Below are 16,515 nucleotides of genomic sequence, written 5' to 3' on the forward strand. Positions count from 1 at the left end.
ATAGCAGGATCAAGATGTGAACCTTGGTGATCTGTATCTAAATCCAGAGGTATTTCCATCATTCTATCTACCTTCTCAGGCATATGGACCCTTTTCAACATAATTCTAAGAGGTTCACATTCAGAGTGCCTTCTCAAACATCCATTTCCTCAATGGCAAACAATAAAAAAAATTGTGGATAACTAAGACCAACTAAAATTTTACCTGTTTCTGCAGCTGACTTCCCTTTCTGATTGGGTTTTGCTCAGTCTGTCATTAAAACCTATGTCCCTTCCCCCTGGAGAACAATCTGGAATTATACTCAAAGAGTTATAAAACTGTGCATACCATTTGACCCAGCAATCCCATTATCAGGTCTATTTTCCAAAGCAATCGGGAAAAAAAGGAAAAGAACCTAAACGTTCTAAAATATTTATAGCAGCTCTCTTTGTGGTGGTAGATAATTGGAAATTGAGAGGATGCTTAATTGGGGAAAGACTGAATAAGTTGTGGTTATGCTTGTGATAGACTACTACTGTGATGTAAGAAATGATGAGCAGGTTGACTTTAGAAAAAAAAAACATGGAAAATCTTTCATGAAATAATGAAGAATGAAAGGAGTCGAACCAAGAGAACATTGTATACAGTAACAGCAAGATTGTTCAAAGAATAACTGTGAACAATGCTTATTCTGAGTGCTATAAATACTCAAGTCAACTATGAAGGACTTATGAAGGAAGATACTATCCACCTCCAGAGAAAGAACTAATAGAAATATGCATAGTATGGTTTTACATATGTATATATGTGTGTATACACACATGTATATGTATATACATGCATCTATCTATCTATCTATCTATCTGTGTCAAGTGGTGGCCTTCTCTAGTGGGAGGTGGGGGAGGAGGAAGAAAAAAGTTCAGAACTTAAAATGAAGCAAAAAATAAATTATATATAATATATGTGTGTATACACATACATATATGTATATGTGTATATACATATACATATACACACATACATACATCTATCAGGTGGTGGCCTTCTCTAGTTAGAGGGGGAAGGAAGGAGAAAAACAGTTCAAAACTTAAAATGAAATAAAAAATAAAATATATATATTTAACATTTAATAATAAATTAATTAGATTATTATATTAAATAATCAATTTTAATATAATTATGAATTATATACTTATAAATACATTACATATGTCTATGTGTGTACATATATGTAGGTGTGTCTATATAAACATATGTGTGTGTGTATAACCCTTCCCCCTGACAACTGAAGAAGGAGAAACCCTAGTTGACAGTGGAAAGAAATCAACCTAGAATTTGAGATATGCCATGTATTATCCATACACTGATACTTGAGAGCTGGCTATGATTAGTAAGTTAGCATAAGCACACCTTAAAGCGCTATGTAAATACCAGCTATTATTATATTTTTTAAGAAATGCATATAGGTTGACTAAAATTAAATAAACACATAGACATTAGCAGTGCCTGAAAAAGTGAGAAGAGTTAGCACCATTGTTGCATTAGGCATTTTGGCTACATCATGACTATCCTCTAAACAGCTGCTCCCTCTCTAACAATGTCTCCAGTGTCTGAAAGCTTCACTCCCTAGTGGCAAAAGATGCTTTTGGGAAGTCAGAGAACCACTTCACAACAAAGGCAACTCTGATGGAGGCAGGAAGCTAGCTGCAGAAGCTAGCTGAGCTCCAGTCTGTTGGGACTCCCTATCCTGGATCACAAAAGAGAAGCCATCCCCTTCATCAAGCTGTTCTTACCAGGAGCATTGGGACAAGGCCTACCCAATTCCCAAAGGAAAGAGTAGCATCAGAAGGTGTGAAGGCTTAAAGATGGTAAATGATATATGGCTCCAAGAACTAGTGAACCTAGTCAAGGGAATAAATCCAGAATTTAAAAGGGCCAGTCAAGGCCAAGACAAACAGAAAGTGGCCTTGGAATGTTAAGGATTTTTCATCAATGGTGGGCTCAATCCTGTGTTTTCCTCAAGACTCAAGAAATTGATTTATATCTTGCTTCATCTCTGGGTATAATTCCTCTAGGGATAAAGCTGATGGAAGCCGCCAGGAATCAGCAGGAGGAAATAAAGCTGTCAGCTTGGGGTTCTATCCAAGGCAGGCTGGGGATAACCAAATCAAGCCAGAAGGGCTCAGAAGCCAAGGGGTAGTAAAATTTGTGCTGCTTTGGGAGAAAAGGGTGATATCTTCACATATCACTCCGTCTTCTATCCAGGATTTTAGGAGAAAGTGACAAATACAAGCTGGATCATAGGATGAAAGGCATATTGCCTAACACCTGTAAAACACACAAGCAGGAAAAATATTGACCAGATATTCTGCTACCTGCAGAAAACAGCCAATCTCATTCTGGGCACCATCCAAACAGCAAACACTCCTCAGACACCACCCCAAACCTCTACAAGGCAATGCAATTTCATCTGAACTACTGGTAAAAGCTTGTAACAACAATGCTGCTTACAACTGCTATGGAGGTGGAAGGCCAATAACACGAGCACACAGAGAGCTGCTAGCACAGGTTCTTTGATCTGCTTTTCTAAGGAAAACAACTTTAAGGGGTTTACATTCTCACTATGATTAAACATACATATATCATTCACTTAGTTCCAGGGGGAAAGTCAGCACCCTGAACTTCATAGAAAATACAAACAGAAATTACATAAACAGAGCAAATGACACAAATCAGCAGACAGGGCTTCTAACCATTTGTCCATAGCAGTACATACATAATTACCAGAGAGAGAAGCACCAATATGTGGGTTTTCAAAGCAGCAGGGGCAGGGGGGCTCCTTAACAGCTACCCAGAATCTCATCTGGCCAGGTCACAGAAACACTCTTCCAATGAGTGAGCCCCCAAAGCAAAATGCTAACCTCAGAGCAGATTTACAACCATGTGACTCAAACTCATGTGACTTAGGCTTTCCTGTGACTCAAGCAGGTCATCAAAGACTCCCGATTTTACGAAAGACTTTTGATTGAAACAAAGGCAAGACTCAATCAAAGGCACTTGATTATGTTCATGCTGAGAAGCACTCCAAAAGACAAAACAGCAAAAAATCCCACTCTGCTTTCCATTACAAGGCTTAGGGTTGGCCCTTAGTGGAAACAGAACCAGGCAGGAGAAGGTCTAGGAAAGGAACCTGAAGTGACCAAGGGAATTGCAGAAGATGAATGATAGAATGAAAAGATTAGAGAATCTCAGAACCTCAGTTAGGAACCTGAAAAGTCATCTAGCCTGATCTTACCAGAACAAAGAAAGAAAGATTGTATCTCAACAAGGTTATTGTGAGAAGTGATAGGTGTGAAAGCACTTTAAAAAAAAAATCAAACACTAGGAAATCTGAGGAATTATAATTAAAAAAATATAGAGAGGAAGGAGTCATTTTCTGAACTAATTTAGAGATTAGATAAGAATCAAGAGAAAGAACCTTTTGAGGGAGATTTTTCTTAAAAGGTGGGGGGCAACAGTGACTGAAGTTTATTAACCAGCTTGGCTTCAAACATGGTAGGAAAGATCTAGTGGGTCTGTTGTGAATGAATAATAAAATACTGCAGCCCGTGAGGTACCCATGCTACTTACTAGCTTGCCTACCTAAATTGGCAAATGAGGCTCCCTCTGGGCTTAGCCCTAATCAGTCCTTATTTTAGAACTTTTTTAGTCCTTTTTTAGGCCCAGGAAGCAGAGTTCAATTTAAGAATTAGAAGAAGGCCATTAGTGCAGTTACTGGCATGATTCATAGGGTTAAGAAATAACGATTTCTGGGAAACCCCAAAATGTGTCTCCAGTATTCCCGTCCACATTCAGTGGACCAGATATACATTTCTTTCTCATTTTCCTAGAAACCCAAATTTAGCAATGAAAGGGTCCTTGGAAATGAAGTCCACAGATACCTCTGCACACTGCTAGCTCTGATACTGTTAAGCATACTGAGGAACTGAGGTCACTAGAAGGAAAGTGTCTAAAATTACACTATTTGTTAGAGGTAAAACAGGGATTAAAATTCAGGTCTTTCTACTATGTCATATTGTTGGGGGGTTTTTCTATCCCTAAGAGAAAGAAATAGCAAACCGCCCCAATGTATTTTCCAAGAAAATCCCAAATGGTGTCACAAAGAGTCAGGCATGGCTGAACAACAACAAAAGGATAACATGGGGGCAGCTAGGTGGTGCCATAATGCATGGAGCACAGGGCATGGAGTCAGGAAGATTCATCTTCCTGAGCTCAAATCTGGCCTTAGACACTTATCAGCTGTGTGACCCTGGGCAAGTCACTTAACTCTGTTTGCATCAGTTTTCTCTTTTGTAAAATGAGCTGAAGAAAAAAATGACAAAGTACTCCAGTATCTTTGCCAAGAAAACCCCAAATGGGGTCACAAAGAGTCAGACATCACTAAATAACTGAAAAACAACAAGGATGATATCCTGACAGTTTTATGTTCACAGGGCCCCACATCGTTCTCACCATTTTGGTCTTTGTTGTTCACTGAAGCAGAAAGTCTACCATACTAGTCAAAAATTCAGTCTGATAGAGCCTCAGAGGAGACGTCTGAGGGCATGGAGCTCATTGAGCTTCCTTCCTGGAGTGTTGATGGGAGGCGTTGGTGACAAAAATCTTCAGGGACACCAAGTAACAAAGTGCGAGAGAGCATTCAATTTTCAAGTCATTCTCCTATTGACTTCTGGTGACTTTTGCCAGTCCCATGTGTGTGATGCCACTAGTTACATAATTTGAGAATTAGGACTTGTCGGTAGGGCTACAAATTCAGCCCAAACCAACGTCCCCTCAGCCATTCCCTGCTGCTCCAAATTCCAAGAAGGTGAGAAGAGAAAAACCAAAGGGAGAAAGAAAAAGCAGAAGAGTTTAAGCCTGTTTAAGGGAGAAAAGTAGATCAGATTCCTACTCTCATAAGATTCTCTTCCTTTTTCTTATACTTGCAGTTGTTGTTCAGTCATGTTTGACTCTCCATGACCCCATTTGGAGTTTTCCTGACAGAAACTGGAGTGATTTGCCATTTCCTTCTCCAGCTCATTTTACAGATGAGGAAAATGAGGCAAACAGGATGAAGGGACGTACCCAGGGTCAGATAGCTAGGAAGTATCTGAGGTCACATTCGAACTCAGGAAGATAAGTCTTCCTGACTCTAGACCTGGCACTCTATCCACTGAATCATGATGAAATGCGTCCTCTGAGTTTGTCATAGCAAATGAGAAGGTCCTCTTGTACCATCTGGCTCATTGATCTAGAACATAAACTTCTTCAGGGCAAGGGTTAATATATTTCAATGTATACTCATTGACTAAATGTCAGTCGGTCAATAATAATTTATTAAGCATTTACTATGTGCCAGGCACTGGGCTGGAGATATCAAGAGAGGTAAATGACAATCTCTGCCCTCAAGCAGTCAAAATCTAAAGGATGGCCTTATAAATGTTCTTGTCTCTGAGAAGGCTAGGACAAAGACCAATGAACAATGGGCAATAAACAGAACAGGTAGCAGGCACCTGTGAAGTAAGCATTTAGGTTACACCAAGAAAAGAAACTGTGGAGCTCCCTCCTCTGAAGATTTTAGAGTATGCCCTGGATGTTCAGCATTTGATTAGGATGTCTTGGTATCAGAAGACATGGCTTCAACTGTTAGTTTTGCTTACTAGCTGTATAATCTTGGACAAGCCATTCATTAAACCTCTTTGGGAGTCAGTTCTATCATCTATAATAAAAGAAGGGGTTGGGCTTCCAGTTTTAAATGTGTGATCTCACCTTTCCCCCAAGATGGCGCCAAAGGTGACGAAGGAAGCCGTTGTCCCCACCAAGACAGAAGTTAAGTCCAAGGCCGTGAAGGCCAAGAAAGCAGCATTGAAGGGTGTCCATAGCCACAAAGAGAAGATCCGAACATCCCCTACCCTTTGGCAACCTAAGACACTAAGACTCCAAAGGCAGCCCAAATACCCTTGGAAAAGTGCCCTTCAGAGAAATAAGCTTGATCACTATGCCATCATTAAGTTCCCCTTGACCACTGAGCCTGCTATGAAGAATATTGAGGACAACAACACCCTAGTCTTCATTGTGGACGTCAAGGCCAACAAACATCAGATCAAACAGGGGGTAAAGAAGCTGCATGACATCGACGTGGCCAAGGTCAACACACTAATCCGGCCTGATGGAGAGAAGAAGGCTTATGGCTGACTTGCTCCAGACTATGATGCTTTAGAAGTTGCCAACAAAATTGGAATCATCTAAACTATGTCCAGCTATCCTACTCTACCTACAATAAAAAGTATTTCCAGTATTAAAGAAAAATAAAAAATAAATGTGTTATCTCAGGATTTGCTCTTAAACTGGTCTAGTGGTAGTTCTTATGAGTGCTAGTAATTTATTTTTCTCTATTAATACTAAAAAATTTAAGATAATAATAAGACATATCTTTTCTCCCACATTTCTTGCTTTGATGTTTCATGACAGCTCCTTAAATCACTGTGACCCCAAAATATAGTTTAGCCATTTAACCCTTGCTCTAAGGAAAAATTTCCTCTATTTTATTCTGACCTTTGACTTCCTTTGAATCTCAGGGTGATTCCTGACAGACTACAGGAGGTGATGAGCCCATATTCTCCTCTAACTTTGTATGGGCAAAAAAATAAAAATAAAAAGCTAAAAAACCCACACATTTTGTATAGACAATGAAAGATCTGTTCTAATTAAAGCAATATTAAACAATAATAACTGTCCTATAGTTTTATGGCAATGCCTATAATCACATAAATAAGCATTTTATATCCAATTAACATTTTATATTTATTCAATCCTAAAACAATCTAGCATTTTTATTAATCAAATAAAATCCCATTTAATAGATTTGGTTGCTTTAGCTTTTTAAATTAGCCTTGCATAAACTAACATTAAATCCAATTGCACACTATATTGTCCAAAAAGGCTGATAAGTACCAGATAAGACTTTCAGATGTAGGGTGTCTACATTTGCCCAGAATGCCTTAGCAACAGGATTTTGAGCTGGAAAGGATCTTGGAGTGTACAGGATGCCAAAGCTGGAAAAGATGTTAAAGATCTGGTCCAACCCTTTAATTTTACAAATGAGGAAACTGAAGCCAGAGAGGGGAAGTGATGTGCCCAAGGTCACACAAGTATTAAGTAGCAGAACCAGGATTGAAATTCAAGTCCATTCAAATTGACATTCAATGTCCCTTCCCTTTCACCTTGCCACCTCTTTAGACCATTAAGATGAGATGTCTACAGTTTCTCAACCTTCCCCCATCCAACTTCTATCAGTAAAGAGCAAAGCACCTCTAAGTAACATTTAACTTATCCAAGCCAAGAGAGGCCAATCTATCTGGGGCAACACTTGGTTACAGAAGACTGTCCCTGACACTTTACATTCATGTTGTTCCAAAATAACCACTGTGGATCCCACCTGTATTTGGTGAATAAGTACCAGTTTAGGAAACTCAAACCTTTCTTTATAAAGATAATAATTAATAATAATGTTGTGGTTGTTGATCAGTCATGTCAGTTGTGTCTGGCTCTTCCTGATCCCATTTAGGGTTTTCTTGGCAAAGATACTGGAGTGGTTTGACATTTCCTTCTCCAGCTTATTTTACAGATGAGAAACTGAGGCAAACAGAATTAAATGACTTGCCAAGTGTCACACAGCTAGTAAATGTATGAGGCCAGATATGAACTTGGGTCCCACCAGTGCTCTATCTAGCATGGGCCACCTAGCTGCCCCATGACAATAAAAATCAGCAAATAGATGAACAAACTAAATGGTTTAATGGAAAGAACAGTGGATTTGGAGTCCACTCAAATCCCAGCTCTATTGCTTAGGACCAATGTTGCCCTGAAGAAGTCACTTCCCTCTCTGGACCACACTTTCCTTATCTAGAAAATAAGGAATTATTTCTAGCAAATAGTAAACGATATCCAAGGTCTCTTCAGTTATAAATCTGATTCTATTAAATAATACAAGCATATCCCTCAAACACATTCTCTTTACACTATAAACAATTTCTTTTTAGATCAACAACCACAATCCATCCAAAGAGAGAAGAAAAGTAGGACATTTGATAGACATGAGGTACAAATTAACGGTAAATGAAGCATAATACCAGCTATTCAACACCTGCAATTATTTAATGATACAAATATACACACTAATAATATGTTTAAGGACCAGAACAACCAAGTAAAATGAAAACAGGGCAGAAAACTCCAAAGGGAAAAAGTAGAAAGACAATTTTTATTCCCACCTTAATAATAATAATTTTTGGACCAGAATGTAATGATTTCAATGGCTTAAAGAACTCTCAGTGAAGAAAATCTTATCAATGAAGATCAGCACCTGCTCTACAATTTATAATTTTAGAGAATTGCCTGGTCCCTGACAAGTAAAGTGACTTATTCCAGGGTTTCACAGCCGATAGATTGTTAAGTTCCTTGGGAATAGGAATTATTTTATTTATTACATTTGTATTCCCAGCTCTTAGCACAATGCCTACCCCTTTAGTAGGCATTTCATAAACGCTTATTGATTTACTGATTATGAGAGATATCTGTGATGTAGAGGGATGGCCAAGAAGACAGAAACAGTAGTAGTAGTAGTAGTAGAAATAGTAGTGTCCATGGTAATAGTTGTTAAGTCTGACCCTTCATGACCCCATTTGGAGTTTTCTTGACAAAAATACTGGAGTGGTTTGTCATTTTCTTCTCTAGCTCATTTTACAGATGAGAAAATTGAGGCAAATAGGGTTAGGGAACTTACCCAGGGTCACCAGCTGGTAAATTTTAGGCCAGATTTGAACTGAGGTCTTCCTGACTCCAGGCCCATCACTCCATCCACCGTACCACCTAGCTATGGTAGCAGTGGTGGTAGCAGCAGCAGCTTTTTTTTTCTAGTAGCTTTTTTTTCTTTTTTGAAGCACTCTCTCTTTACATTCATTCACTCATTCAACCAGTATTAAACAACCTACCTTGTAAAAGGAATTGTGGTAGACTTTGAGGATTCAAAGACATAATAATTTCTGTCTCAAACAAACAAACAAACAAACAAATTCTACTGGAAGATTCCTAGGAGGATCAGCAAAGGCTCCTATAGGAGCTGAGCCTTAAAGGAACCTACAGATTCCATGAGACAAAGATGTGAAGAAGGAAGGAATGCACTGATTTTCATTGTTTCATAAGATAGTTAAACAGTAAGGGGTTTGTTTGTTTATTTGTTTGTTTGTTTTTCAGACTGGGTCTTTCTAATCCCTAGCTCAGACTAGAAGTACAGACTCCATTCAAAGGCCCAAACCCAGGACTGAATGGAATGGAATCTTTAACTTGCTTCATTTTTCTGACCTATATTGGTTTAACCCTCCTCAAGTAGCCTACTGACTCTCCTTTCCTGGGGGTGCACCATATTAGTCCCTGACTTAGTGTGGACACCCAATCAGCCCAACTGCAGCTCAGAACTCTGAAATTTGAGGGATCCACTAGGCTCAGACTTCCCAGCAGCAAGGACTACATGCCCAGCTGACATTGTACATAGGCCCTCCACCAGTAAAGGACAGTAAAGGACTTCTATAAACTTAGTATACTGTGTTCATAAGTTGCTGTGACCAAAGTATTTCACCAACCATAATCCAACCTTTATAATGGTAAGATTCTCTGTACTGAAATCCAAGCCAGTTATTAGATTTTAGACATGTATTTGGATAAATGGGAACATACTTAAAAACTTTCAAGTATAAGGATATGAGTGGATTGAGTAAATAAACCAAATCACTCCCAACCTCATTTAAAGTGTCTCAGAATTAGGAAATCTGTTCCAATTCGGTGAGGAACTTGGTGCTGCCCTTGAAAAGCTTTTATAAAAAGAGGAGGTAGGTGAGAACAGGTTTGGCAGCAGAGAGGAAGGAGTGGAGACATGGAGATCTGAGAATGTGTTGACAGAAACGGAAAAGAGAAAGGAGGCCTGAACTGTGGAAGAGAGGGGAGAAATGGAAGAGGGCCGTTGTCTGTTGCAAGTCCCCAGCCTCGCAACCAAATCGTGGGGGTCTGTGTTAGCGCCCTCCCACCCAGGCCTTTGCCTAGCAAAGGGCCTGATCTCGAGGACAATGAATGGGGCGGGAGCCAAAGGTGTTGAGTGACTCCATTTATTATTTCAGCAAGCAGCATTTTTATATCTTTGGTGAGGTAGGTACATTCTTTGGTTACGTGGGTGAAAGAACAGGTAAAATCAAGACACCTGGATACTAGGACCGCCCCGACTCCGCCTACTCTCCTCCCCTTCTCTTCACAGCTAACCCGAAGCTCCCTGCGGTCAGGCAGTCCAGGCAAAGAACTGGAAGTTCCATGTGCTCAAGCAGGTCAGGGCAAAGAACTGGAATTGCTAGGGAGGCAACAAAGGCAAGACCTCTCCTCCTGGCTCCACCCATATCCCAGAGCCCTGAGTTTATCTCAGCAGGCCCTGGGCATGGAGGTCCGAGCGGGGCAGGGCTAACTTGGCCCGTAACAGTCGTCCATGAGCAAAACACTCCGGCTGCCACCACCAGTTGTATCTTCAAGGACTGAGGGAGTTTACAAGTCAAAGTTACCTCTCTCCAGAGCTTCCTCCTCCAATCCCTTACCTGTCTATTAACAGAAACTTTAATATGCTATGCTTTTTCTTTGTACCAAACGTTTCCCACTTGATCACAGAGAGGCCAAGAGTTAGAAAGAGATAAATGTAAATATAGAGGACTAGAATCCTGCCTAAATGTTTAGAGTTTTCTTAACTGGAAGCTTGGAGTGATTGTGTTGGTAATTCTAACTTTTTCATTAATAAGAACTCCCTAAAGGAACAGAGGAAGAAAACACCTGGACCTGAAGGGTATTATCATTATATTGTCCCTAGGCTTAATTAGGAGCTAATTACTAGAAACTAGAACAGGGTATACAACTGATACAAACTGACAGAGTTTACAATCTACTAGCATAGCCTTTAGGAACACAGGGTCATCCTTACACCATGATGTGGCATTGGGGTAGGACTTCTATCGGGCGTGAGATTAAATAGTCTGCTACAAAAAATCAGTGCATTTGATGTTAACAGAAAAGTTGCTGGTTAACTTATGGATTTGAGATTGTTGTAGCAGGCATTATTCTCTCATTTTCAGATGAGAAGACTGATGTTAACAAAAGCAAAATGACTTACCCTTGGCCATAGAACTCAATGCAAGAGTTGATATTAGAACCTGGGTCTTCCATATTAATCCTATGCACCCCTGCTACATCATGCTGGGAAACAGACAATAGGGAAGGAGGGATAATGGGATGGCTAGGACTTAAAATTTGAGAAAACTATTTGCAATGCTGCTTGCTGACATTGAGCCATTTGGATTCTTCCCCCTCCCCAGTCCCACTCCCACCCCCCAAAACAGGAAAATGCAAACAGCCATTTGAATGCCACTCCCCAGCACTATGGATTCAATGAAGTCCCTAGGGCGGCACTCAGGTTAAAATGTTTTCAGAAAAATGCTAGTTTTATAACATTAATAAAATTAGGAAGGCAGAAAAATGTCTGACTCAGTTTTCAGGCATTAAATAAAGCACTCTTGCCAATTCCTTGTTTCTAAAAATCCAGGTTAGTACTACTCATTCCCCGTGTGAAACTTGCTATCTTCGGTACTTTTCAAAGCAGTTAACAGTAATGGACTGCCTGCCCGATTGAGGTGGTAATAGGTTTACAGGGACAAAATCAAAAGCAATCTATTTAAATTATTTCAACTCTAGCCAGCTCAGTGACTGAACTCACCGGAGGTTACATGGAATAACCTATTGCTCTCAAGGACGGCAATCCAATTTCTAGTGCGACTGGTCACCTCGATAAATCCCCACCAGAATGGGCTGACAAATTTGGAGGCATTAGACCAGGGACTTTCTTATCACTTGAGGCTAGCTAAATCCAGAGAGTTGATTACAACAGTATCACACTGGTCTGTTTTGTTTTGTGCTTGAAGAAGTAATGTTTCTGCTGGGCTGGAATATTTTTTTCTTTTAATTTACAAATACTTCTTTTATCCATAAGCAAGCAATTCTCAATCATCCATGTTAATAGAGGACTTGAAATCCTATTTGAATACCCTTCTGACCAATGTCTCCTCTGACTCCTAGGGATGGGGTATAAAATAGTGAAATAGTAGGGAAAATAAAAGGGAGTCTTTGGGAAGAGTTGGTGAAGGGAGTGTTCTATTCATATACTTAAAAAAAACTTTTCTTGCTGCCTGTTTTTTTAAATGAGCCCTTTTAAATGCATAGAATCATAAAATTCAGAATTGGATAGGAAGCTAAAGATTATCTAGTCCAACCCTCTCATTTTTCAAGTGAGGAGTTCCAGACCCAGAGCAGTTGAGGTAAATAGCCTGAGGTCACAGAAATAGCAGTGGCAGAAGAAACTGAACCCAGGTCTTTTGGCTCAAAATTTGGTGATCTTTCCACTACATCACATTGTCTCTCCTCTTCTTTATATTGCATCAAAGAGAGCAAAAAAGAAAAAAAAATTCAAAGGGGAAAAAATGGTTATTAAAAACCATGGCTAGGACATAGGTTCCAAGGTCATAACTTCTTCTTCCTACAGCTCTACCAACTTGAGAGCATATGTACTCAGAGACACAGAATAAAGCCATAAAATGGAGGACCACTGTAACTTGGACACTCAGTATTTCATGCCAGTTTGTCAATTATGTCAATTTGATGAAATATGGTAGAGTACTGGAGGTTATCTCAATATAACTTAACTTTGATTTCTGGGTCATTCTGTCATCTTACAATAAAATGCCAGCTAATAAGTCTTTTCAAACAGGCATATTTTCTGTGATTGTACTAACTGTGGTCTCTGAATAAAAGTCTATTGGATTAAAAGATTTTTACGGATGATCTCTGAAATTTAAAGGAGAACAAGAAAGGTGCTATAACATTAGAGACAAGAAAATGCCCCAATTTCTGAAAGACAGAAAGAAAGAAAGAAAGAAAGAAAGAAGGAAGGAAGGAAGGAAGGAAGGAAGGAAGGAAGAGAAAGAAAGAAAGAAAGAAAGAAAGAAAGAAAGAAAGAAAGAAAGAAAGAAAGAAAGAAAGAAAGAAAGAAAGAAGGTAGAATATGCAAACTAGAGACTAGCAATTTTGATTGCTAATTCTTGACAAAATTCTGAAGCATATTATTAAAGGATTGCTTGTAAATATGCATCTAGGAAAGGAATAGGGATCACAAGAAGCTAGCATGGCTCCATCAAGAAGAGGGAAGGTCCAGCTCATTCCATTTCATCAAAAGATTGTAGATTAACAGCTAGAAGGGACTTTAGAGGTCCCGGAGTCCTATCTTTTCATTTTAGAGCTTTGGAAACCATCTCTCAGAGAGGCTGATTTGCTAAAGAACACATAAATAGTAAATAGAGGAGCCAGGTTTTGAACCAAGGTCCTCTGGTTGTAAAGCCAAAGTGCTTTCAACTTCACCACCCTGGATGACTTTTCTGTTTCCTTCTTTCTTTCCTTCCTTCCTTCCTTCCTTCCTTCCTTCCTTCCTTCCTTCCTTCCTTCCTTCCTTCCTCCCTCCCTCTCTCCCTTCTTCCCTTCCTTCCTCCCTCTCTCCTTTCTTCCTTTCTTTCTTTCTTTCTTTCTTTCTTTCTTTCTTTCTTTCTTTCTTTCCTTCTTTCTGTCTTTCCTTCTTTCTTTCTTCCTTCCTTCCTTGCTTCCTTCCTTCCTATATTCTTTTTCTTTACAATACTATTAGACTAATAGATCAAGGGAAAGGCACAGCCATGGTATGCCTAGTTTTCAGCAAGACATATAAAAATTATCATATTATTGTTTTGAACAAGGTGGAAAGGCAGTCTAGATGACTGTGGGAAGAGTATTGGATGAGAAGTCATGAGATATTTACGTTTATGTCCTACCCTTATCAAAATTGCAGAGTAGGTTAGAGAGTAGTTTACAAGATGAATAACCAAGTTAGGCTCCAGAGAGTTCTCAAAAGGGTGGTATAGTGAAGCAAATAAAATGAAACGTAATAGGAATAAGTTCAATGTATTGCACTTGGGTTCAAAAAATTAATTCTATAAGTATAAGATGAAGAAACTATGGCTAGACAACATTCCATGTTTTTTTTAAATCTAGGAGTTTTAGTGGACTACAGTCGCAATGTGTAAGCAGTATTATAGGATAACCAAAAAACATTATATTATTATAGGATAACCAATAAAACATCTAGTCTGAATTATTATAACTGACATTTATAAAGCATGTAGAATTTGCAAAGCCCTTTTCCAACAATGCTGTTAAGCAGTGCTGCAATATTATTTGTTTTTAAAAGATAAGGAAATTGAATTTCAACTTAAATGACATACTTATAGTCTTATAGCTAGTAAGCACGAATTCAAACAAAGGTCTCTTAACTCCAAAATCTGTGCCACGCTGCCTCTGGAAGAAAAAAACATTCTGTGTAGAATAACAGAGATGCTAATCCTGGTATACTCATCCCTAATCAGAGTAAATCAAAAGCACTAGATTCAGTTCTAGATGCCACATTTTAGGAAGGATGTTGACAAACTGGAACATTTGCAGGGGAGGACAGCCCAGGTAGGAGTGTAGACTATGCTATAAGAGAATTAGAGGGAGGAACTAGCTATGTTTAGTTTGAAGAAGTGAAGCTGTAGGGGGAGGGATATGATAGCTATCTTCAAGTGTTTCAATGTTTGTCATAGGGAATAAGGATTAGACTCATTTTGCTTGGTTTCAAAGGTTGAAAACATGAGCAAATGGTAAAAATTGTGAAAAGGTAGATTTAGACTTCACATAGGGAAAAACTTCCTAACAATTTGAGCTATCCAAAAGTGAAATTGCCCATCCAACCAAAAGGAAGCATTAATATGCAAGACCAGGCCAAGCTGTTGATCATCTCTAAGCCTGGAGGGCTTGACTGTGTGTGTTTAATGGGCTATAATCTATAGCTTCCTCCCTTTCTTCATGTGGGCAGAGCTTCCTTAACAACTCATTTCCTCTTTCCCTGATGTAGCTTTCTTTTCAATCCCCTGTGTGCTTTTTGCCTTCCAAGGGAAAGAGGAAAAATGCTATTATTCCATTCACTTCCTTCTTGGTCTATGTTGATTCTTAAGATTCTAGCATTTATCGGAGCCCAGGTTTCCTGGCTCCAAGGGAAGCCCTCTAACCACTATGCCACGTAACTTCTCACCTTACACATAGAAAGCACATATAAACACAAACATCAAATTTAGATTTCAAAAAAGCTACTTTTCTTGTGAACTAAATGAGTTCCTAACCAGACTTTCCTTCCATTGAAGTTCTGAAATATAATAGCAGTAAGCCTTACATCCTCAGTTATACAATTTTTTTTGCAGTGTGTATATACGTATATGTGTGTGTATACATATATGTGTGTATATATTTGAAAGTTTGTGTTTGAATAAGACCAGTATAACCGGTTAAAAAGTAGAAGATAAATATTTTTGTTTTGACCAAAGAACTGGTTTGATGAACTACAACAAAGAACTAAAGCCTATTTGGCCAACATTTTAACTATGTGCTAAAAGCTTATAAAAAAAAGGAACATAGACTTGGGGGCGGAGCCAAGATGGCAGCTGGTAAGCAGGGACTAGAGTGAGCTCCCTACCGAGTCCCTCCAAAAACCTATAAAAAATGGCTCTGAACCAATTCTAGAACGGCAGAACCCGCAGAACAGCAGAGGGAAGCAGGGCTCCAGCCGAGGACAGCCTGGATGGTCTCTGGGTGAGGTCTATTCCACACGGAGCTGGGAGCTGGGAGCTGGGAACGGAGTGGAGCAGAGCCCAGCCTGAGCGGCATAGAACAACCAAACATGGAGTCGGGCGGATGGGGCCCCTAGTGCCCTGAATGTGTGAGCTGCGGCAGTTACCAGACCTCCTCAACCCACAAACACCAAAGACTTCAGAGAAGGTTAGTGGGAAAAGCTGCGGGAATGGAAGGAGTTCGCGGTTCGGCTTCCAGTCCCGGAGGCAGCGGAGGTGGGGGAGCTACAGCTGTTGTTGCTTTCAGCCCCAGGCCCACCTGGTGGGAGGAATTAACTGGCGGATCAGAGCAGGAGTACACAGCCTGTTGAAGATCTAAGCCTAGCCTGGGCTGGGGCTTCTTGGGGAAGGAGTAGTGCTGGTGTGACAGAGCTGGCACCTCCCCCCCCCCAAACGTGGAACATAGAACTCGTTAGTCTACAAGCAGTCATACCCCACTGAAAAACACTGGGAATATGGCCAGGCAGCGAAAGCACACCCAGATTCAGTCTCAGACTTTGGATTCTTTCTTTGGTGACAAAGAAGACCAAAACATACAGCCTAAAGAAGACAACAAAGTCAAAGAGCCTACAACAAAAGCCTCCAAGAAAAACATGAACTGGTCCCAGGCCATGGAAGAGCTCAAAAAGGATTTGGAAAAGCAAGTTAGAGAAGTAGAGGAAAAATTGGGAAGAGA

At 39.7% G+C, this 16,515-nt stretch overlaps 1 protein-coding gene across 1 annotated transcript in view; it reads left to right on the top strand.

Annotated features, from left to right (window-relative positions):
* The first annotated feature begins 5,799 nt into the window (after positions 1-5,799).
* LOC118837095 (60S ribosomal protein L23a-like) overlaps positions 5,800-16,515 on the top strand; it is a 42,399-nt gene continuing 31,683 nt past the window's right edge. Inside the window, exon 1 of the mRNA XM_036744085.1 lies at positions 5,800-6,165. Coding sequence (XP_036599980.1) covers positions 5,800-6,165 — 366 coding nt within the window. The remainder of the gene's footprint in view (positions 6,166-16,515) is intronic.

Source organism: Trichosurus vulpecula, chromosome 2 (assembly GCF_011100635.1).
Source record: "Trichosurus vulpecula isolate mTriVul1 chromosome 2, mTriVul1.pri, whole genome shotgun sequence".
NCBI classification, from domain to species: Eukaryota; Metazoa; Chordata; class Mammalia; order Diprotodontia; family Phalangeridae; genus Trichosurus; species Trichosurus vulpecula.